The sequence below is a fragment of the Thunnus maccoyii genome, chromosome 19 (assembly GCF_910596095.1).
Source record: "Thunnus maccoyii chromosome 19, fThuMac1.1, whole genome shotgun sequence".
Taxonomy (NCBI): Eukaryota; Metazoa; Chordata; class Actinopteri; order Scombriformes; family Scombridae; genus Thunnus; species Thunnus maccoyii.
In genome coordinates, this window is record NC_056551.1 from 18,908,989 (window position 1) to 18,933,457 (window position 24,469).

The window sequence follows — 24,469 nt, forward strand, 5'->3', positions numbered from 1 at the left end:
ACATATTCAGTGGGCCAAAAGTCCAATTCTTATTGGATTGAGTAGGCGCCATTTTCGGTCCGGTATCCAGCTCTTTTGATACATCCATGAGCCTGCCATGTTGCACTGCAGTGTTTTTACAGTAACCCATAACGGACAAACCAAACATTGGCTCTAAGAGAGGGCCTTTTACTGGTTGCAATCTGCAACCTCACTGCTAGATGCCACTAAATCCTAGACACTGGTCCTTTAAGTATAAACAAACAAACAAATAAATAAAAGATTATTCATGGAAATGCAGAAAATACATCTTTTTCATTACCGGAATGTATTTATTTTTCATTTATTTATGCATTTAATGATTTATGTACTAATACTTAAGTCATTTTCTGTCCTCCATACAGATGATCCTCGCTCGCTGTGCATTTTACTCCCGGTTGTGTGTTACCATAGAAACGGTTAAATGACAGTCCCCTAGCAGAGAGCCAATGGAAGGCCATAGTAAGGTGTCTGGTTACTCCCAGTCAACCCACGCGAGCTGGGCAAAGGGAGGGGTTATTCCGCTCCGCAGCAGTTATGGTAACTTGGCTTCGCTGGTACAGAGCAAATGCCGAGTAGTGGAGACAGACACGGGAATTCCAGCTAATTTCCGAAGAAGAGACTTTTGTTTATATTCTAGCTAACTGCCGCGGCTCGGGAAATAAATACCCGTTGTGTGGTGGATTTTTTTTTTATATCGCTGAACGCGGCGCGGAAAGGTAAACCTGTTGCCTGCCTGCCTGTGCCTGCCTGCCTGCCTGCTTGCCTCGCCGCATAGTCAACCACTATCCAAGATGTTGCTTTGTGGATGGGATGGCGTCTGGTCCCGTTTGTGTGCGCACTCATAGCCTCGCCGGAGCTCGAACATTTATCCTCCGAGTGATTCTGTAGCTCTTCTTGTTCGGTAAGTTTCGTTTTAACTTACTTTAAAAAAAAAAAGTGATGTGAAGAAACTTTACAGTGTTGTTACGAACTTGAGCGGAACAGGGGGAAAACTAGAGAGTTGAGTCCGCTCAGGCGACGCTGAAACACCGATGCTGCTTTCATGTGAAACCGTTGAAAACTGTTCGCTAGCGGTTACTTTCATGCTAGTAAACAGCCTGTTTCTTGATATTTTGGGGGGGAGGGGGGGGTCTCGACGTGAAACTATTGCTTTATGTTATATTATTCTCACAACAGCACTTGCTCATACTGATGTCTGTCATTGGGCATCTTAGGTTTAAACACACCACTAACTGTATTTTTAAGTTTGGGAGAGAGGAGACACCACTTCAAAAACTAGCTAGCTAACTGCTTTCAAGCTTATCCACCTGCATTATTGGAAAAATGGGCAACATGCAGAAGCATCTTGCAGTTTTTCCTGTTGTTTTGTAATCTTAACAAAGCCAGTCAGAGCCCTAATGTGTCAGCATAGACTGAAGGTTTTATGGGGGTTGTAGGAAGGCAGCTTGCACCCCCTCCCCCTTCATTATCATAGAAAAGTAGTAAAGTTACTCAAAGTCAAAGGTCACGAGTGTTTTGAATGCCGTATGTGTCATTCAAGACTAAAGAGGAGAGCGGTGTGGCTGTGTAATTGAGCAAGATGAACATTCCCATCGAAAGTGGTTATGATGGAGATGGTGTGTGCATCATCATAGGAAAGACGGGGAAAATAGTCAGTGGGTTGGGTTTGTGTTGGGAGGAGGTGGGGGGTTGCAGGGAGGTTTCGCAAAACCATGCTCTGCATGTCACAGTACTCATAGCAACCCTGTGATTAACAGAAATGGAGCGGATGAGGTCGAGACCAAAATGAGAAGTGAGGGCCGTCAGTCCAGAGCTGGGCTGATAATCATGGAATAGTCATGGCTCTCCTTCTGGCTGGTACTGGCCCTAACTGTGCTGAAAAACAAAACACCAACATCCAGGGTGGCTTATTGGCTAGAGAGGCCGATCCATGATTGGTAGATACCATGTTCAGTGCTGTAATGGCCAGTGTTGTGTCCATCACCAACCCCGTGTTAAGTCATTGTAAGAAAATCTGGAGAATCATGTCTGCAAATTGGAAGTGGGTTACGATGAATGAAAACCAACAATTGGGTTTTCCCTTTTTATTTAAGTGAGTCACCACTTCTGTTCCATCCACGCTACTGTTTTCTTCACAAGACCACTGACTTAAGTAAGACACAGCTGTGAATCCTCATAACTGAAACCACAATTTCTTTACTCGCGTTACAGTTTTGCAGTAAGGAAGAACATAGGGCTGCAGCTAACAATTATTCTCATTGTTGATTTAATCTGCAGATTATTTTCTTGATTAATCGTTTGTCTATAGTAAGAAATGCCAGTTAGAATTTCTCACAGTCAAAGGAGACGTCTGCAGATGTCTTAGTTTGTCTGACCAACAGTCCAAAATGAAATAAAGACATCAGATCTTCATATCTGAGAAGCTGAAACCGGCAAATTTCTGGCATTTTTGCTCAAAAACGACTAAAACGGTCATTCGATCATCAAAATAGTTGCTGTAAAATTCTCTGTCAGTCGACTAGGGAGAGATTCTTTAACTCTTATGTCTTCAGTTTGCATTAAATCAGTTTAATAGCATGCAGTCCACATGTTTTGCTTTGCCATGCATTTTGAAAACATCAATCCTTACATCATCAGTCATGTTGGTTCAAAAGACATTCTGGTCCAGACCTTCCTAGACATCGTGTGTTTTAAATTTAAAGCTTGTGCTCGCAGGCTGCATCATACAGTATGATTCTGGGAAAAAGAGGTTCAGTCAGAGTTTGTTGTTGAATTTTCCTGGCATGAATGACTTCAGGAAGACTTTCACCTCAACGTTGGCGCGGAGTACCTCTTCTCACCGGCTTCTGTTCCAAATGTCTTTGCCAGCTGAGACCACAGTTCTAATGTTCAGAGGATATGAACAAATTCCTTCTCATATCTTACGTTATGAGTTATGCTTTTGGAAATGAAAGTGGAATATGATGTTTTTTATGGGTGATTGCTTTGAAAATGCAGCTACTCAGGTTTTCAAAGGATTTAGGATTAAAAAAAAAAAAGGAGACAAAGATGTACATGTTTTTCTGATCTTTATGTTCCTTGCGAGTATAGAGGGATGAGCATTGAAGGAAAAGCAGCAGAAACTGAAATTTCTCGTATGGGTTACTCAGATGCAGTGCATTTTTTTTTTTTTTCAGGGGATTGTTTTCAAATCCATTTTGTGGGTTGTAGCTGTGTCACAGACAGGAAGGTGGGAGGAAAGGAAAAGCTTCACCTAAGTGCAGAGAAAAGAGCGCTATCACGTTTCCAGGATTATTTTCTTTAAAGTCCTTGTGACTGTGGCCAAGACTTTCAAACAATTAGCAGCAGCAGCAGCAGCAGACTTAAGCCTTGTTTAGGGTTTTTTCTTTGTAGCTACAGTGTGAAAATACATGGGAATACCTGGGAACAAACATCTCCACCGTCTGAAAAAGAGAAAGAAAATGAAACGTTGAAGTGGCGAAGGCTGTCTGCTCTCGCTATTTTGGGCCGCTGCCTCCTAAGCCCCCTCAATAATGAGCAGGACCACAGTCCAATGAGAGAGGAGCTGGCCTGCACAGCAGCCTCAGTGTGGATAAAAAACATTCCACTGTAGGTCTCTGTTGAAATAACAAGGGCCACAAAACAATCAGTCTTCACAGCACCCGCTCTCCCCATTCTCATGGGTAATGAGCAAGATGGTTAGTAACCCACTTCGCCTCACACTTCACGCCTCCCATTGACTAGAATGGTTAACCTGCATTCCTGCATAAACATGCAGGCCTGTGACATGCTTACTCATTAACTCTCTTCTTCAAACTTGGAATCATAAAGGGAATGTTGTTTTCACATATTACTTGCAGAAATAAAAACCTAACACTAATGAGGCTACTGACCCAGTTTATACCAAGAGTTTTTGGTATGGTGAATGGTATGCTCACAATTTTCTCACAATGCCAAACACAACAAAACAGGTGCATTCCTTCTCGTAGGAATGTCGAGTCAACTTTGGCACTTTTTTTTTTTTTTTTTTTTTTAGCTGAAATGACTATCTCTGGATAATATTTGTGACATTTTAACATCTGTGATTAAATGAAAGAAATGAATAAAAAACATAGTGAGATGATGCCATAGGTTATACAGGTGCCTCATATATTGCAGTTAGCAAAAGAGTGATATAGCCTAGCAGCATCACAGAACACAGCCAAATCTGATCTAACAAGTTAGGGTAGGGCATCTTTGTTAACCTCTTCTTTGTCTCTCTTTTTTTTAACACGCCAAGCTCTGGTAATTAGCCATGATTTCGGCATTTGGCTTTACTTGGAGAAAGTCTTATTTATCGTTTCTTAACAGAAATATTACAGAAGATAAAATACGATCAAATCTGGTCTCATGTACTCTGCTACACGTCAAACCAGACATGAGTGATGTTTGGTCGATCTCGCGTAGGAATTACGCCTCATTTCCTGTTCATACATGTTTCCATCAGCTTTGCTTTGATGTCATGGACCAACAGTTTTTGATTTATGAAATCCTGTGTAAAAGCTGTGATTTAGCGAGTCCAAATATACTCTGTGCTGTGTTTAGTGTTGGTTCGCCCAAGTCTGTGGGAAAGTGTTCAAAACATCAGAAAAGCTGTCAATGTTGAAAAAAGGAATTTGTTTTAAGTCAAGGAGTCATGAGGGGAAAATATTATCTTTCATATGTTTCACAAGTTTTTGGCAAAAAAAACATTTCTTATCACCCTTTATGCTCTGTCAGTGCCAATATTTGTGACTAAGTAGTAGGAAATGTGGTCGCTGCACACTTTTAGTCTTTTGAGGTCTAGATCAAAAGAAAAAGCGGAGGATGAATCAAAGACAGGCAGGTTTCCAGCATTATTGTATGCAACAGTATCATCATATACGGTTCCCCAGTAAATAAAGATTATTTCTAAAGTGACTCATTTTAGATTTGTCTGCAAAATCAGGTGTGGTTGGGCTGTAAGATTTTTTAGTCTTTATGCAGATTGTAGAGTAGACAGATAACCTTAAATTGCTATAATACAAACTCTAAGAACTATCAATCTTAGCTCGAGTTGTCTTCATCAGAGAACGCAGGTTTATCGTTGTGAAGTGGTTGAAGCACGTTAACCTTCTTCTCAAGGGGAATATAGTTCAGACGCCATTGTGACTGCTCTGCCAAGAAATTTGGTATTGGTGCTTTTGATTTCTGCCAGCATTTAATATTTTTATATACTGGAGAATTTGCCCACTCACATACCAGGCCAGGCCTTTTGATCTCTTATATATACATTTTTTGTCTATTTATTATTTTTACTCTTATTCTAAGTATCATTATTTTTTGCACACAATAGCTTTTTTGTGCAGCCTTAAGAGTATGCCAATCTCTATTTCGCTGCATGAGCATGTAACAAATAAAACCTTTTGAATCTTGAAAGCTGGTATCCATAATGTTTTAATTGTTAGACACATTTTATTGTGAAATAGAAAATCCAGCACATTTAACTATAGTTGGATATGTTCTTCATACTCTGTTGTTGCGAAATGATGATTTACTTGGCCGCACCTGTTTTGGTTGACAGTGCTAAATCTATTTGAAACAAAGATATGACAGTTTTCCCTCTTGAAATCATCATACTTTTTTTTTTTTTTTTTTTTTCTTGATGAGAAATATTTACAGCCTCATGCAAAGCTACAGCCACCCTTAACCACAAGCTTTTCTCAGTGCTGCACAAATAGATGATTTGACTACTCTTTTGCACTTCCCACCACCGACTTCTAGCACCTACTGTTAACTGTACTGTATGTGTATATGCGCTGTAGGTGCCAGCAGTCTCTGCTCAGTTAGAAGTAGTGTTTCTGGAGCTTCTTGTTTTGCTTCCATTTGCATCACATCATGACTGGATCAGGAAGATTAGAGTTCATTGCTGCTGCTGCAGCACAGGAGCTGGAGTTCAGAGAGAAACGGTGATATAGACAAGAGATGATCCGATCTGTCGTTTCTCTCGTTCAGGGACGTGTAAGGCAAACTTGTGGTGTTTTAAACCCACAAATCCCCCTTTTTAATTTGGGCGTCTTGTTTGGTTTGTAGACAGTTACAGCTGAGAAAAACCTAAAAACGGATGTGGCTCCACTTCATATCACAATATATGAAAATCATAATCAAATCAAATTATGTAAGACAGCCTGCCTGTGGGTCACATGGATGAAGTCAAATTTTCTCCCACAGGCGTAGCGTGTTGTGGCCTGTGTGTAATCTTTGTGCATGTGCACTTGGATGCACTACTGTGTGATAACGGACCATGTATTTACATAAATTCTTCACCAAAAGCTAAATTGCTGTATCACTGCTGTTCACAAGGTAATGTAAACTATCTAGCTTCAGCTTGACCCAGTCATAATTTTATGGCTTGTGCTCAGGAAATAAAAGTCTGTGTTATTACTCATGTTCACAGCAGCTCGCAGCTTTAAGGCCGCACTAAAAAAAGTGTTTTGCTTGTCCAGATTAGTGTCCATTGGAGTTGGAAGCTGCCGTCTTATAGCGATGTTGAGGAGCTTGTGGAGGCCCAAAGTAATAAACTGTATGTCTGTGTGTGCATGCACGCATCATGTGCTTGCGCTACCTCCTCCACTGCAGAGTATGATAAGATAGCTTACATTTAGAAGATGTGGGATTTTGCCCAAGGGCATGAGAGCGCACAATTGTTGATCAGAGCCAGTGTTAAGTGCATCAAAGCTTGAGGTTATTGTTGTGATACGGCAATGTGGGCTTATTTGCTTTCATCCTAGAGTGTCGGGCCAGTCAGGACAAGTGAGGCGTGGATTCACACAGAATTGTGTTGTGATTATAATTCTCAACTAAATTAACTAGAAACAGACAACAAACAAAAGGTATAGTAAAGGCCAAGAAAAGCATCTGCCCTTGTCTCTAAATTATGGTTGAAATTTTGGGGATTTATGCGGGTGGATTTCGGTGTATTATTCTCTGTTGTAAATCACTTATCACATGGTCCTTTTTTTTTTTTCTCCGCTTGCGCAGGGAAGATGCATGTGTCTCTGGCAGAAGCCTTGGAGGTCCGAGGAGGCCCGCTCCAGGAGGAGGAGGTCTGGGCAGTGCTCAGCCAGAGTGCGGAGAGCCTCCAAGAACTCTTTCACAAAGGTATGAATATGTGGAATCCAATCTGCGAAACACACACACACACACAAAACACAGTTCATGTTTATTTGTCTTGCATATTTTCTTGTGTTCTACCTGTTGAACAGCCTACTCTCTAAATCTGTCACCACAGCTTTTTGTAAATGATGGGGCTGGGAAAGACTCTTCTTGTATCCCGATCCCTTGAGTTGATCTAGCCTTTTAATTTACCAGTTCTGTCACACAAACGACCTGGCAAATATGCAAACTTTTACTTGTATTGAATCACCCAAGTTCCGCATCTCGTGCTTCAATCATTTTCGTGAGTCATTCGTGCCTGTAGATGTGCCTGTCCTTGAAGGCAGGACGAGATAAGACTGCTCCACTCCAAAGTTTTTTTGTCACTTAAATAAACTGAAACTACGGGTGACTAAGGGGGGTTTTAACTCTGGAGACGCAGGACAGGATATGAGTCAGCAGTGCCCTCTGCGTTGTTCGGGTGGTGCCTAATTTCATAGGAAACTCCAGTGTACCTGATTGTGTTGGATGTGATAATTGTGTCATTTAAACTGTTCACTATTGACCGTGTGAATTTCCATGAAGCAGTGGGATTTGTTGTATGCATTCCCGCATAAACCAGTTTGACTTCCAGTTTTGCTGACTGGTTTCATTGTAGACAATTCTGGCATGCTGCAAGAATTTGCTCTTATCACTTTGGCCTGAAAATATGCTTTTGATGCTGAGGTTACATTTATTACAAGATGAATGTGTAAAAATGTCATTAACACTTCTGAGATAGCCTTCTGGACATACTAAGGACAATGTACAAGGTTGGATTCTTGAAGTATTTTAGATTATTTTATTTTTAATCCTTACATGGCATTGTGCTCCTGTGATTGTTAACACATTCTTCTTTTTACTTGAGTGTGTAATTGTGTTGCCATTCTGAGTAAACTGTGGTCTCACATGTACAGTTTTAGACGGCTGAGTGAAGCTAAAAATTGAAGAGCAGATGTCGGAACCAGCTATTATATACTGTAGTCACTGAGTTATGTAAAGGAGCAAGTTTACCAAGACAGAGTGGATTAATACCAGCAACCATTCACACTTAAAATTGTTAGATGATGAAATAATAGAAAAGTGTAGTTTTTGCTGGTTTATACTAAAAAAGAACCCCCATAAAAACCAATAAAAGTCAATTTCTTTGTTTTTCTGAAGCAGATTTAAAATTTGTAGTAAATTTCATACCGTAGATTTAATTTGTTTCAGGGGTGCTGTGAAAGTGAGTGCCAGGATGTTTCCTAATGTAAAACTGACTCAGACATCCTTTACATGACAGACGTTTCAAGTACTTTTTCAAATAGTGTGAATAGACTCACATTGTCAAACAATAAACCACCAGCACTTCTCTTTTCCTGTGTGCAAACAGTAGCGGTTAGTTATGTTTGCATAAGAATGATTTTATTTGAACGAGCAACGTGTGAATATTTTTTGATTTCTCAAAGGAATCCCCTCTCTTGCCTCCATCTACAGATTATTTAAGTATATATAGAAACCGGCGTCTTCTACACTCGTGTGTTTCTCTGTCTGATGTTTGTTTTCCTGCTCCTGTGTTTGGTACTCTGCCAAGGCCATCTACTGCGCTACATCTGACAGCCTGTCACTCTAATAGCATGTTTTTTTTTTTGTGGAATTGAATGCATGGTATACCGTACAGTCTGTAAGCATCCACTTTTAGAGGATGACCTCTTTTTTTTTTTTTTGTTCTTGTCCCTGATAACTCAGATAGCAGCTTATCAGAATTACAGACTGCATTGTTTTAAGATAAGGAACTTACAGTAGTACAATGAGCTGTCCTTTGAAGTCAGCAGGGAATCAGATAGTGTATTCCCAAGTCATATTTTGACATTTTAAATTTCTATCAGGTTTAACAGTCAAACACCAGCTGGCATGTATCTACAGTTTATTGAAACTGTTGATTAATATGTTATCTGTCAAGAAACAAATCTACTCAGGCTGAGTCATGCACTTCTGCTAAGCTCTATTATTACTTATCCAGAGAAAAAAAAAAAAAAAAAAAAAAAGATTTGTGTGGGATACACCTAGTAACCCAGTCTACTTTCGAGTAAGATCTCCAAACGGTCACAGAAGTTTTAAACAGGAAACTTATATTTACTTAGTAAATTCCAGCTTTTGAAAGCAGATATTTGGTGCCTCAAATCCAGTTCCTCTGTACGTCTCTCTGCTCCTCTCTCAGTTAAAGTATCAGTCAAAGAAAAGAATTTTGCAGCGCTGCTCAAACATTCCTTTGTATATTTTTAAAACGTTCTCTAACCATAGCGCTGGCTGTGGCTTTGTAGGAAAAGAGAATTACGCTGTGTAGCCATTCCTTTCTGCTTCTATGCCTCAACAGTTATTTTCTTGCAGGCTAAGAAAGCAACATATGTTTTTGTTTACTTCAATCATCTTGAATTTCCATAAACACCAAAGCCTGAGCGAAAAACATCCACCGTAGATGTATATGTCTATAGTTGCTGCATTCAGGCTGTAAATGCTCAGGAAAAAATTTGATGCCTCTATCAAGCTGAGTTTACTTTAACACTGTGTGTGCATGAATGACAGTGGCTAAATAATGGAAGATGATGTTGTATTTGTTCTTCCTGTTTTGGTTCCTGATGTTATCTGACATGGTTGAATTGTCTGTCCTCCCCCCTCTCCCCCTCCAGACCCTGCAGCCATGGGCTTCATCATCTCTCCCTGGTCCCTCCTGCTCATGCCCTCTGGCAACATCTCATTCACAGACGAGTATGTCACCCAGCAGGACTTAAGAGCCTTCACAGCTCCAGAGGTCCTGGAAGGGGCCTCCTTGACTTCCATCTCTGACATAGAGAAGGTATAAACATTGAGATACTTAACAAGTTGTTTAGTCTGCGTTTTCTAATGCTTCACTGGTGTGTGTACTATCACCTTTTCCCAAATATTGTGTTAATTAGCGTACCTGTTTCAGCAAAATCCTGGTGATAACTTGTAGTTTAAACCACACATTCATTTCATTTCTCAGAAGTGTCTTATACGGTTGCCTATTGAGTCCCTTAATGAAGCTGTTGTCATTTCATTCTCTTACTGTTTGTTTTATTTGGGTATAGAGAAGATTTGACACAGTTTTAAAAATTTCTGCATGTCACAGTTTGGCAATACAACTAATACATTAACATTCTGTAATAGGCTAATCCATAAATCCATCACCAGTGAATATTTTTTGCATATTTCTGCGGATTTTATTTTATTGGTCCCAATCAGTGCCTCTTGTAGTGCTCTGAGTTTTAAGGGCAAGACAAGTGGCGTGTAAAACTGCAAAATGCAAATACAAGGAATACAAATACAAGTTGTTGCATCTGTCACCACAGACATATTGTATTCAAACAGGCTTTGTGTTCCTGTGGCTGTGTCCCTTTAAGGATGTTGAAACCTTTTGTTGTTGAGGTGTTAAAATAAGTTTAATTGCCTGAAAAACAGGACAACATAAAACTCTGACGATGCATATCAATTGTTCGCCGATCTCCTCTCCTTGTCCAGTTGCAATTCATATCTGAAGCTGTGACAACTTTATTATCTCCTGGTATGCACAACCCTTTTTTTTTTTTTTTTTTACATATATACAGAACCACACCCCCTCTATTCGACTGTGGCCCTCTGGTAGAAGAGCTAAAAGCTTGCATGACTGGATTCTCGTCTCTGGCACGGTCCCACAGACCTCAACACAGTTTTGTGCTGAGTCAGTTTTCCAGCCCTGGGCCCGTCTCCCCAGCTGAGTTATTTCAGTGTAGAAAATATAATCTGTTTCTGTCATTATCAGAGACTGTGGGTAAATATACGTCAGCTGCGAGTGCCACAGTTTTCCTTTCACTTTTTCAACATATGAGGTATTATTTTTGCTTTCAAGGGGCGGCTTTTAAATTTCCACATTTTCTGAAAGTGTGAGTGTGTCTTTAAATTTGTGCCTGAGCTCTGTTCCTAAAAGACCTTGAAGGCTATGTTGCATTCTTTGGCAATCCCTGAATTATTCTTTCCTCTACCAAGCCCAACATTCAGGGGAAGTGATTTCTCTCCCAAGAAATGAGAGCAGAGTAATAAGTAAAGGAAAATGGAAAAATGTTCTTGGATTTAGGCTGAAAGCCCCTGTCTTTTTCCTTTCCAAATAAGAACAAATTCAACTTTTCACTACAGCAGTTATTACACTTTAGACTGTCTCGGTTTCTCTCTCTCTCAGAATAGAATCAGACATACTGGACATAATGAGACTTATTTTAATACCTAGTTCATCTCGGTGAAACAAAACCTTTACATTCCTCATCTTTGTGTGTTCACCATTCCTTTTCCCTTTTCTTGTTGTTGTATTCAGTGATGTTCTTTTTCACAGATGCACATGTACTCTCTGGGGATGACCCTGTTCTGGGGAGCAGACTATGAAATCCCCCAAAGTCAGGTAAACTCATTACTACAGATACTTTCTTCCACATGGATAGGCGTGGCGATAAGATGTAACCTTATTTACACCTATAAAGTGTAACAAAGACTCATGTTGTTGACTATAAATGTGTTCAAAAAACTTAGCAAATCACTTTTGCCTTTATGTCTTACCAAAAAAATTCACCTTTTCACTACATCAGGCATTTCAAACAGTGTTGAACAGACTATACAGGCATTACGAAACAGGATGCTAACATATCAACATCACTTGGGAATACAAAGCGGTGTCTTCTGTCAGTGTTTTAACTAGAACCCTCGCCAGCATGTTAAATAAATGTGGTCCACACCCAGAGTACATTTTTGTCAAGGTGTAACAGTATCTTGGTATGTTGGTGATTTTGGCGTCACACATAAATCAAGGTTCAAGTAACATTGGCCAAATCAGAAGATGGATTGTGCCCTTGCAGGAACTAGTATTGGGCCAAATACAACTTTTTAATATATGTAATTATATACAGCACAAATGCCTCATAACCACGAGACAGACATTATGTTATCTGGTAATCTAATCTGGATAAGAAAAGGTGCAAGCTCTAAATCCTCTCTGGAATGTGTTAGTATCTACAAGACCTCTGGGGATGGTCTCGCTCTCAGTGCGTTTATATCTCAGTAAGAGTCAGCCAGGTGTAAACACTATCTGTACAGTGTGCTCACATTGTGTGAGAAAGCACCGCCCACTGGTTAGACATGATGAGTCATTCAAGTGTGCCATCCACTTCGCCTCACTGAAAGGATCAAGCTCCACCCACTCTCACCAGTCATAATGCTTCCAACATCCATGAAGGAGTTGCTCATAGCAGCTGAAAAAAAAAGTAACAAATACTGGGCCAAAAGCATGCCATTGTTTCTACTGCGAGTAAATAAGGGTCATAAAAGACAGTCCTTTCCTCCTGAAATAAAGAGGATACACTGGTTGTACAGACGCTTTATGACCCTTTACCCACCATGTTTGTTTTCACTTACAGTGCCAGCTCTATACCCACAGCCTGCTTTATGTAGTGTGGACAAAAATGACATCACTGTGAAGAGGAAACTGAAAATCTGATCACGTCAACTACACTCTACATATTAAACCAATGTATTATAGTACTATTTCAGAAAGATCATTTGAGAATTATTGAGAAGACTACAAAAAAGAGATTATGTAGTGGTGATAATGAATTAAAATCAGCATCACCACCCCAATCTCAGTGGTGTGTTTCTCAAATGGCATGCTAACAAGAGTCCACAGCCATGCTAGCAGCTCTGGGAGCCTGCTAACATCTGCATGCTAGCTTGCAAAAAAAAAAAAAGACAATGCTAACAGGCTGTGGTTTGGCAGTTATACTGTTTACTATGTTCAGAGTGTATTTTTAGCATGCTATCTTGCTCATTAACAGTAAACAGAAAGTACAGCTGAGGCTGAGGGGATGTCATTAGTTTTGCAAGCATTCAGTCACGCCACTAACGTAGCTTGAAATGTCTGCACTTTTCCAGTAAATTAACAAATTTCATGTCTTTGTTCTAATGTCAGTGTATGTCCTGTTAATGATGGATAAAGCCAAGTAATTAACATTTCTTGACATTTAACTTTAGCCTTTTAATCTGAGAAGATGTAGTAGATGGTTGTTTAAAAGTTGGTGATGGGTTTGTGCCTCCTCATCTGAACACAATGGAAGTAAACATGCTAATAAGGATATCAGATTGAGAGATACCAACAGAGCTTCTTGTCACTTTCACAGTATGTACTGTACTGCTGTTGTCACTGTTTGTATAGTAACTGTCTTTCTTTTCTGTTTACCATGTAGCCTATGAAGTTGGGGGAACACCTAAACAGCCTGCTTCTCAACATGTGTGATGATGTTACAGTGAGTCGAATGTCGATGCGCACGGTGCTGGACATCTGCAGCAAACACATCAGAAACTCCAGTTGTGACCCTCCCTTCTCTTATATCAGGAAACTGGTCCGCTTGGTACTGGGCAGCCTTTCCCAGGTACGTACTTTTACTTATGTAGGTCAAATACAACATTCCTGTCTTATTTTTTCTATATTTTTATTGAAGATGTTTGCCAGAAAGCCTTCATTGCAAACATTTTTCCAGTTAAGTGTCGGTTGAAAGGCTTATCTGCTCTGTCAAAGCGCAGTAAGTTAGTTGAATGGCACAACAGATAATGGGTCTCATGCTGATAGAACATGATTTCAGGATGGATGACTCTCAGGAGGAATGACCCTCTAACTTATGTTTTTTTTTTTTTTTTTCCCCTCCTCTCACCCTCCTGCTTTTTTTTTTCACCCTCGCTCTTTATTTTTCTTTCTCTCTTACTTCCACTCCCTCTGTCTTTCCCGCAGCTGGACGGTCTGCTGACTGATAGAGAGTCTCTTCCGGAGCGGAGTAAGGAGATTCGGGAGAGGCTGAGGGGCAAAGGTTTACCCTCAGGTAAGACGAGCTGACGCTGACACACTGAACACAGAGCAACTAGTGCTGTATTTGCTCAGTGTGCTGTCAAAGGGAACTTTTTCAGCGGTGTAGAAAAAGTCATTTATTTATGCATTGATTGAGATTTCTTGGCTGCCAATGGCTCATGACAAAGGCGGCTGCTTTCTATTAAGTCTTTAAATTGGTAAAATCAGGCCATGCTCAGTTTTATGACCTATTTTAACACATTTTCTGTGTAATCTTCATATTAGTGACACATAGTCAGGAAGCAGGACAAATCACTAGATCCGAGATTAGTATAAGATAATAATGTTGAAATAGTTTGTATATTTAGGTCAAGAGAGTACATTATCTGTTCTTCCTTTCAAACGATACACCCGAGGCCGTGACCGAGTGTGGTCGGATATTCTGTTTATGTGTTTTATGCGAAGATGTTTACATTTGAGTTACCTAATTAGATGTAAATGCCTCGCCTGGTTGTCGAGCCATTCATCACTTTGCATCCTCAACTTTCTGAGTGTGTGGGAAAGAACCGAAAGTAGACGAGGAGCAACATACAGCAACCTCGAATCGGATTTAATTCAGGAAAATATGACCAAATCTTCCCAGTGGTTTCTGAGAGAACTCCGGCATTTTTCCAGGCCATGGAAAGGAGAGGAGAGCACAAACATGGCCATCGTCCCGATTATGTAAGCACGGCATGGCATTGATTACAGATGCATATTTTGGAGTCACCAGTGAAGCTGCTGGTCTGCTGTTTGTATCAGTGCTTTGTTTCCCTGGTTGAGCACCAGCCAGCCCTAGGGAAAGTACATGCAAAGAGTATTACTCAGTTCTTAAGCGTCTTTCTTTTCAAGGAGCGGCTCTCTCCCCTCCTGTATTCCAGTGATTCCAAGTTGTAATTGCTGCTAGGGGAACTCGGTTATTGTCTCTCTCTTTTTTTTTTTTTTTTTGTTGGATATTTTATGTCACCATTTCTTCATTGCTGTAGTCCATTCGATGGCAACACCACTCAAGTTTTAGCTGAAAACTTGGACTCAAAAATATATTGTTGGGGAGTGGGGGGGGGGGTATAAAAAATTTGCTCAAGCTAGTCCATTTATGTTTCCCTGAGTTCCTGGAAGACAGCCTGTCTGTCTTTGATGTGTTTCCCTGTTAAGACCAAGCATATGCTTTGTAGATTAAACCGCCACATGCAGCGTTTTTACAGGACTTAACATCTCCCTGTGCTCTCTCATTTCTACATCTCTTCCTCTTGTTTCTGCTCTCGCTCATGCACATGTTTGCCTTGTATTTATCTCTTTCTCTCTAAAAACAAAAGACATAGATAAACTCTTCCGGTGACAGCTTGTCTGGAAAGGCATATTTCAAATTTATGGAAGAGAAAGCAACATTCATTATTCAGATTTAAGAAAGACATGATGATAGGTGGGCTGGACGCGTGTGCCAGAAATCATTAGTTATTGTAGCACATTATGCTGTATTGTTTGTCTTAATTAACGGGGAAAAGAGGCTACTAAAGAAATCAGACTGTCTGCACAAAGAGTAGGTACACCTTAAGGTCAAGAGCAGCATGCCATTTTTCTTCATTTTCCTTGTGCTGCTGTTGGTTTACTTTACAAATTAATTACTTTTATTTGCCACTAATGGCTGCTACATGTCAGAAATGTCCTACTGCTGCTACTTATTATAACTGAATGCCATCTGATCCATCCATCCACCATCCATTTTAATGAATTTAATTGAATTTAAAGAAAATATAAAGAATATAAACAAAATATGAATTATGAGATTTGTGAAATCTTTCTTAACAGAGTTAGGAAGTTTCTGTAACAAGGCACCTGGTCCCCAAACAGCTGGAAGGGAACTGCAGAGACTATTAGATTTTAGACAAGCAGTGTCATAATATATTATATGTACTGTATCTCTTATTGTGACTGATTTTAGGAAATTTGAGGACATATGCCCACTAAGTAAATCAGTTACTAAATTTCAGTAACTGTTGCTGGATGTCAGCATTAAGTATTTCAGTGGAGAGGCCATGAGAGGCCTGCTGCAGGTGCTCAGTCTGTTTAAAGCCAAGTCAGGGTATGAGAGCCAAGGAGAAAAAGCCGACAGTGCCGTGTTAACGAGCCATGACATGCTGATGCTGTTAGAACTGGATGCCAGGTTTGAGAGGCACGTAGGCATAATGAAGCGTACTGCATTTACTGAATTCAAAATCCTTGTTAATCCCTCCTCTCATCATAAATATCACATCATGTAAGGCTAGTGTGTATTATCCACTGGGAATGGTTCCATTTGAAGTATATTTCACATTATGTCTCATAATGTCTGTTTTTAAAACATGAAATAATGAAAAACGTTTATGAAGTAAGAAATAATCTAAGAGTCCGTTTGCAATCAGGTTTATTTTCTTTTTGAATACCTTCTAAGTGGTTTTACTTTGTAAGTATTCAAAATTAAAATTTGGTCTGGTCATGGTTTAACAAAACTCTGCTTCTCTCCTGTTCTCAGGGAGGAGTGCCGCCCCCAGGGTTCTGGAGCGCTACCGAGCCAGGACTCAGGAACAGGCGTCTCTCAACCGGGGCCTCAGTCGTTCCATGGGCTCCCTGCCAATCCAGGACCTGTTGAAGGGGGATGATGGGGCAGCCCTACAGTATTCCATGTCTGACTATCACCACAACTCTGAATCCCCCACAGAACTCTACCCCAAACCCCCCTCACTCCCGCACCAACACTCCTATCCCTATCTTCACCCCCTTCACCCCCAGCAAAAGGGCCGGCCTGTTGAACTGGACCGGAGGTCATTACCCTTCCACAGCGGAGACCCGAGGCCAAGTCAGGCCAGGAAGACCTGGGCTTCCTCTGTGGACTTGGCTTGTATCGACCCAGAAGCTATTCGCTTCGGGGCCTTGGAGGATGCACGGAGAGGCAGCACTGCCTTAAGTACCCACTCCATAGGAAGGCACAAATCGCCCTTGAGGGCATCCAGGGAGAGGGATTCTCGCTACCCAGAGTTTGGTGGGCTGAAGAGTAGGAAGCCTCATCACCACTCAGCCCTGTCTGTAGGCTCGGGCCTCCCTGGTGCCTATGACAGGATCAAGGAGAGACAGAGGAAACTTCAGGTTCTAAGGCAAGCAGTGGATGGTGAGTTTACTTTCTTAACATATAAGTGCAGTATAGTGGTGTAGCTGTTCTCAGTCCTAAGACTGATACATTTTATGTTTTAATTCCATAGGGTTAGGTAATGTGTTGTGTGTTTATGTATGGAATCAACAAAGTGTACATCATGCCAAATGTATGTCAGTCGAAATGGTATGAAGTTTTACTTGCCTCCTACTGTGCACATGACATATTGTGGATGATCTTCACTTTTGAACCAACCAAGAAAACAGAGATTTTGGCTTTTCCTGACAGTTGGAGAATAATTCCCATTAACAAAGAATAATCTTAACTGTCTTGTGGAATGACATGAGTAAAGGTTTGTGTAATATAATAGCAGTCTTTTCTGTAGTTGGAGTGGGAGTCATTGATTGAGACATTTTTAACTGCCTGTGAGAGACGATTTGTCGCAATTTCGAAAAGTAATGATATTTATCTCATGATAATAAAGACAATTATTCACTGGCCATTTTTTCCGATAACTATGCTGATCACACAGAAACAATAGCAGTTCCCGAATGAGACTGGCAAGCTGAAGTCTTGTGCAACTCCTTCTCAGTCCAATGAAAATGAAGATATTTTATCTCCGTGTTCTTGTTTTTCCATATTGCGACACACACAATGAGTACCTGGTCATCAGTATTGCATGATAATGGGATTTTGGTGTAACTAGAGCTGGGCATCGTTTGAATTCTATCAATTCAGATTCTGCTTAAAAGAGGTCAAATGTTTATGTAACAAAAACATCGTAATTCTTTTAAGCGTTTACTATGACTTTACTGCTGTTACTGTAAAGGCCAGTTCACACAGAAGTGTTTCACATGTGCGCACTAGTAGACAGGGTTGCAGCTGAAAAATCCGGTCTGTGATTATTTCAAACTGCTTTGCTGTGTTTTTCTGATCAGCCTTTAAACGCAACAATCTGTTACTCCAACCGGACTTGTTTTGTATTGTTTTACACAGGACTGTTTTTAGTCTGAATACAGCTGGGGAGTTCCTGTATGTTGCTGAACAACGACAAAAAGTCAACAAAAGAAAAGCTACATCTTGACAACAGGAATACAGTAACTTATGTGTCGCGGCGAGTTGTCCCTCGCTCTACTGGCTGATGACATACTCGAGCTCGGAGACAGCAAGACGTCAAACACTGTTTAGTCTTTTAGATCTACGCTGTGCTGCCTTTACGTTAAGTGTTTGGTCAGATTTGTTAAGCAACCTGACTTGCAGCTAATTAGCTTCCCAACATGCATTGCACTTTGCTTTGTTGTCGTTTTCTTTCCTAAAGTGAAGCCACACTTTTTAGCGTTTACAGCAGCCCATCTTTCACTACTGATGTGACATTATACACGCATGTTAGCTCGTATCTAAACAAATCGACATGCTGTTGCATTGATGCGTGACATAGACAGGTCCTGGCAGATATGTAGCCTTTGTTTGTAATAGTAAAGGGTTATGTTGTGTTTAGGAACTGATGAGCAGAATCGAAATTAAAATTTGTCAATGATCCCTTTGGAATTTGAATTTTGGAACTGGTTCTCGATGCCCAACCCTAGGTGACACATCTGAGTTTGGTCATGTGACATATTTATGTAATGAGTTGTTCAGGTACTTGGTCAGAGCATGTAGCGTGTGGGCTACTACATTGGTGAATATGCTTGTTACTTCCTGGGTCACCCACAATTCAGAACTGAGAAAAGTTCCTGGCTTTAGTCTGCTACTGAGACAATGAATTAAATCCCCCGTAAAATATTACAAAGTCCCAGCTGTTTCATCCACATATATAGGAATGTCAGACTGGGTGGTATAGTGAATTTATCAGGCAATAAAAGGGGGTATAGCTGCTTGGGGGGGGGGGGGGGACTGCATGGCGGCATCAGCTGGGCTCAACAGGGAGGTGAAAATGTGACAGCGATGGGATGACGTGAGCAGACAGACACCCGGACTAGTTACAGGTTGTGTGTCCGTCTGTAACTACCGTGTGGGATGAGAGGTGGGTGCTGGCTTGAATGAAGTATCATTGGTGGTGGCTGGGCAACAGTGTTTAGACAGAATGTATGAGTCACTAGTACAGAGGTTTCCAAATGGCTGATTCTAATTACAGGCCAGCTTAATTCTAGCCTGCTGCTAACTGTCACACATGCTATATAGCCATGTCCCTCTCTCTTTTCTTACATATGACTCTCAGATATAAGCTAATGTACATGCTAAATTGTTAATAGCCTAATCATACAAACACCCAAGGTATTCACAGAAAAAAAAACAACAATCTTTGTATAATCACATGCTTGGACCGAGCACACACAACACAATTGTTTAACACCTCAGCAGTCAGCCTCAAGAGCTTTAAGTTCTCCTCGGGAGCTTATTGAATTCTTAGTAAAGTCTCCATAGGCAGGCTAGTTTTATGCAATGAGTCACATGTGGCTATATGGGTCTGCTAGCCATCTGGGGACAGTAGAGAAGCATGAGGGATGAATGGTTTTATATAATAAACTACTGTCTTCTACCTCTGTTCTTCCACGCTCCCCACTCTCCATCTCCCCCCAACCTCCAGCCTCCCTGCTTTTCTGGCAGCTATTTTTAATGCTGACCGAGCCACCAACCAACGGCATTCTTTTCCTCGACTGTGGCTTTTTTATCCCCAGCAAGTCCTGCCTTCCTTTCCTTTCCTTTCCCTCCCCTCCCCTTTCCCTTTTTGCACTTTTTTTTATTTCATACGATGGTGTGAAGAGAGGAGCTAAACCTCTGCCCCTAGCAGTGTGTCAGAACAAGAAAATTAGGATGGCGGGTAGCCCCTTGTTCATTGTCCCACCTATCAGACTGTGTGTGTGTATATGTCTCTGTGTGCTTGTTTATGACTGAGAGGGCGCATTTCCCAGCAAGGATTATCTTTGTGTATTTTTGATGTCAGTAGATTCTAACGAATATAAAATTATGATTGATGTTAGACACTATGCTGACACAAAGGAATGTTTACTCCCATCAAAACCGTGGAGTGACTGTGAAGGCTAAGCCAAAATATTTTTGTATTCCATCCCAGAGCTATTTCACTATAGTATGAATGGGGGCTTAATTGAGCACAGACCATTTGCGGGGCCTCGTGGATGTGTTACTTGGCAGAGACCTCCTTTTCTTTCTTTTTCTCTTACTTTTTTTCTGTTCTTTCCTGCAGGAAAGTGATGGCGCAGCAGTGGTCAGTGCTCTCAGGTTTCACTCAGTTACACAGTGCATAAAGTCCTGTTTCTAAGCCTTCTGTGTGTGTGTGCGCGTGTTCGCAAATCATGTTCAATTGAATATGTATTACATGAACACAACTAAACATTGTGTGTATGCATGCCTGTGTGTGTGTGTGTGCATGGGCATGTTTGTACCTGGTCCCCTTTGTCTCACCCAGAACCCCCCCCCCCTCCCTTTTTGGTGCCAAGGTGCTTCAATCAATAGAGACTTTCCTAGCAGACCTACAGGCTGTAATTGGAGTCATGTGTAGCGGATGAGGGAATTCCAAACATTATTGGACTTTTCCGGCACTTGGCAGCAGGTCATGTGGCTCCGGACCGGGGCGGGTCCAGTTTGGATAACAATACAGAACACTACTGCCCCAGGGGAAGGGGAGGTGTTCACAAAAACCTACAATTTTCATAATTCTATTGTAGTTTAGTTTGTTGACTTCAAGGGCTGCAGCAGGGAATATTGTAGGGGTGTTTTTAAGGCTTTCATGAACAGCTTTTAGGTTTATTTATGATCAGTTTTAATCATCTGCCTGACTCATTTCCTCTTCACATTATATATATAGTAGTGTCTAAAGCAAGTACTGCAAAGGTTCACAGTGTGGACATTTTGTAAATGTTTTACTTTTTTTTACACCACATGCACGTAAAATTTCATTTTCACAAAATCTACACTGAATGTTGTAATTCTAAGTCATGTTAACTTGAGGGTTAAAGTAAGCTATTATCCACCGTAGCCTATGCTTTAAAGCGAGCTCCCCCATTTCTCTGTCGGACCACCAAACTTTAAATAACCTCGGTGTGAGTTTGTGTCTTTTCTCAGCTTGAGCACCCCAAAAGGCCATAGCCTATAGAAGCTGTTTGTGTACTCACAGAAAGCATGTGCAGATGTATCAGTTCTGCAAGGAATCAAGCGGGTGGGGCGGGGGGGAGGCAGTTAGGGACATGAGAGAGCAAATGAAAAGATAAGGGAAAGGGAGGAGAGAGAAGCAGATAAATGGAGATTGCATTAATTCTTCCCTGGAGAGGATGCTCTTCCAGTTAAAATGTGTGTAGACAGTATTTCCAGCAAGTGTGTGTGTGTGTGTGTGTGTGTGTGTGTGTGTGTGTGTGTGTGTGTGTGTCTCCCTGTACTGAGAAAAAGAAATGATGGCTGAGTAGGAAGTAAGTTGGAACATTAAACTATCTCTACGTGCTTGTTAAGCCTCAGTAGGTGCACACACAAAGCCCAAATGCACTGAAAGCGATAATCAAATGATGCGCCTCATTTGATGCACCTCATTTGATGCTCCTGTGGCGTAGTGTTAATTTTGTCAGCTGTTTTTGCATTTAGTCTTAGTCCTGTGTCAAATGACCTTATTAGTTTTTATCATATTTAGTCAATGTCATCCTGTTGTAGTTGACTAAAAGTCTGTTTTAGTTTTTAAGTCTTATGTCAGTCAAAGAAAAACATAACTATTTAGTGTAGTTTTAGTCAATGAAAACTGTTGACGTTTTAGTCTTTTTAGCCATCAGATTTATATTGAACATTTCAGTCAATCTAGTCCTGCCAAAACCAATCAATTTTGTCGTTCTAGTCAAACTTCTTTCACATGAGATTTTATCTTATCAGTTCTTTCTAAAAAAAGAAACACAGGTTGAATGATTAAGAATGCAGCTCTGCAGAAAGTGTCTGATCTGATGGTATCAATTAAAGGAATTCGTCCAGACGTGGAACGTTTTTTGATTTGCATATTTATTTTTAACCAACACAGTTCAACAACTGGGTTTGCTATTAATGTATTAAACTGTGGCGGGCCGCCTCTCTCTCTCTGTCTGTCTCTCTCTCACTCACACACACACACACACACACACACACACATAGACTGTTCTAAACATCTTATTAATTCATACATTTTCTTATTAATTTATGCAAACCCACTCACAACTGTATAACCAACTGCTTAACCAACACTCGTATTTGCTGCTCGTATTTAGAAAAAAAAACCAAACAGTCTATATTATTTTGTCTCCTCTTTTTTTTGTCAATGAAAAGAGAGATTTTGCCAAAGCTTTTATTTTTTAAACCACATTTTAGTCTCTCTTTTTTGGTCAACAATATCGCATGTTGATATAGTCACAGTTGATGTTTAATGACGTCGGTGCCGTCTCGTCATCGTCTCATCTTAGTCATGGGAAAAAAAGTTGTTGACGAACATATTTAGTCTTAGTTTTCGTTAAGGAAATGAACCCTATGGCACACTGCAGGCATCAGATTTGAAATGCCAACATGTTCTTTGTATTTACTGTTGCATTAGTATGAATAAATGAAAAGGAGAAATGCAAAGAGGGAAAATGAATTGTCTGTTTCCGTCATCTGAGTGTTTGATGGTTATTTATTCATGCTTTAGAATGTAACCGCCATGAAACGATCAAAAAATAATGTTTTATGTCTCTCATTCACTGCTTTGTTCTCTCTACCGCATCTCCCTCTCCTCGCTTGACCAACGCTGTCTCTCTCTCTTTCAGTCACTCGCTCACGCTATGTCTCTTTTTCGGCTGCAGAAAAAAAACAGCTTTGGTTGCTGGGTCCTCATTTGACACTCCAAAATCAAAACAAGGTCAGAGTCGGAGCGTCAAGGCAGTTCGATGTGCCTCATAACGCTTTTAGTGCACCTTCATCCATTTAAAACAATAGGTGTACTTCAAAATGCGCGCGTCAGACGCTTTCAGTGCATTCACGCCTACAGTATTTAATTACTACTAAAACTTGCCGACAGTGACGGAAATTCTCTTCTTTTTTCTATCGTTTTTCTGTATGTGTGTGCGTGCTTGCTTCTTACTGATTGTACTCCTTTAAGGTGGAGGAGGAAGGGATTCAGAGAGTCATCTGAATCATTCGTTTCCTCCTTTGTTTTCTTCTGTTTTGCAATATTTTCTACTTACCGGGAGCACAATCAGCTGGAAAGAGCACTGAGAGGGAGCCATGCAGTACATGTTTATGAGTCGCCCTTTGTCTAACCCTTCTGTTGCCTCGCTCACTTAGTGAAATATTCACATTACCAGCGAGATCTCACAATTAATCTCTCTAAGCAGCTGTGACCTTCTCCGTTCCTCTTTTGCCTCATTATCTTTGAGGTGCAGTAGGTGTTTTTAATGTCATGATGAAATGCTGATCCCAGGTTTGTTTTGGATTTCTCTAAATGTGATTTATTCCACCCTCAGGTTAACTGTGACTAACCAACAACCACATTAAAAACTTAAAGTTACTCCAATTATAAAAGTCAAGCTGAATGACTAAATGCTGAACTAAGATGTCTACACTTATGGAGAGTTTAAGAACTGAAGTAACTAGATAGATACTGGATAGACAGTAGATATACAGGGGGTGGACACAAACTTAACAATGCAAAAAATACCCCTGCACTAAATACTATAGGATAGGTTGATGGAGTACTTGTGTTTAAGCAGTGCTTATCACCTTTTCTGGAAACCAGTGCCGCCTAAGTACTGTGAACCAGTATCTGTAACAGGTTATCTACTTTACACTACAAACTGCAACCCCAAAAACTACCACTGAACTGAATGAACACCCCCACCAGTCTCAACAAAAACAAAACACTCTAGGAGCTTCAGTATATTGGTATTTGCTGCAGGGTAGTTTGTATTGCATTGTTGTTATTTTGTCTACATCCTGGACACACTGTATTGGACAGAGCCTGGCAGTCTCCAACCTGACTTTTACTGTGGATATAGTTTTTTTAGTTGGGATAATTTAAAAGTAAATCAATTCAATAGATGTAAATGCATTTCCCCTGTCACTTAAATATTTGTGTGTTTTTTTATTTACTGTTACAATAACTTGTCTTTTTACTTTCTTTCCAAAAATAAGTAGCACAGAAAACTCATTTAATCCACAAATGTTTACCTTGTTTCTGTTTCCTCTTCTTATCGAGCTGTAATCGGATCATAAATATTTCTTAATGAGCTCCTTTT

The 24,469-nt window shown here is 40.5% G+C and overlaps 1 protein-coding gene across 1 annotated transcript in view; it reads left to right on the forward strand.

Moving 5' to 3' along the window:
- The first annotated feature begins 472 nt into the window (after positions 1–472).
- The window catches only part of ptpn13 (protein tyrosine phosphatase non-receptor type 13), a 48,828-nt gene continuing 24,831 nt past the window's right edge, over positions 473–24,469 (forward strand). The window contains exons 1-7 of the mRNA XM_042394394.1: positions 473–922; positions 7,060–7,179; positions 9,882–10,048; positions 11,576–11,641; positions 13,473–13,658; positions 14,015–14,102; positions 16,620–17,252. Coding sequence (XP_042250328.1) covers positions 7,065–7,179; positions 9,882–10,048; positions 11,576–11,641; positions 13,473–13,658; positions 14,015–14,102; positions 16,620–17,252 — 1,255 coding nt within the window. The 5' untranslated portion in view covers positions 473–922; positions 7,060–7,064. The remainder of the gene's footprint in view (positions 923–7,059; positions 7,180–9,881; positions 10,049–11,575; positions 11,642–13,472; positions 13,659–14,014; positions 14,103–16,619; positions 17,253–24,469) is intronic.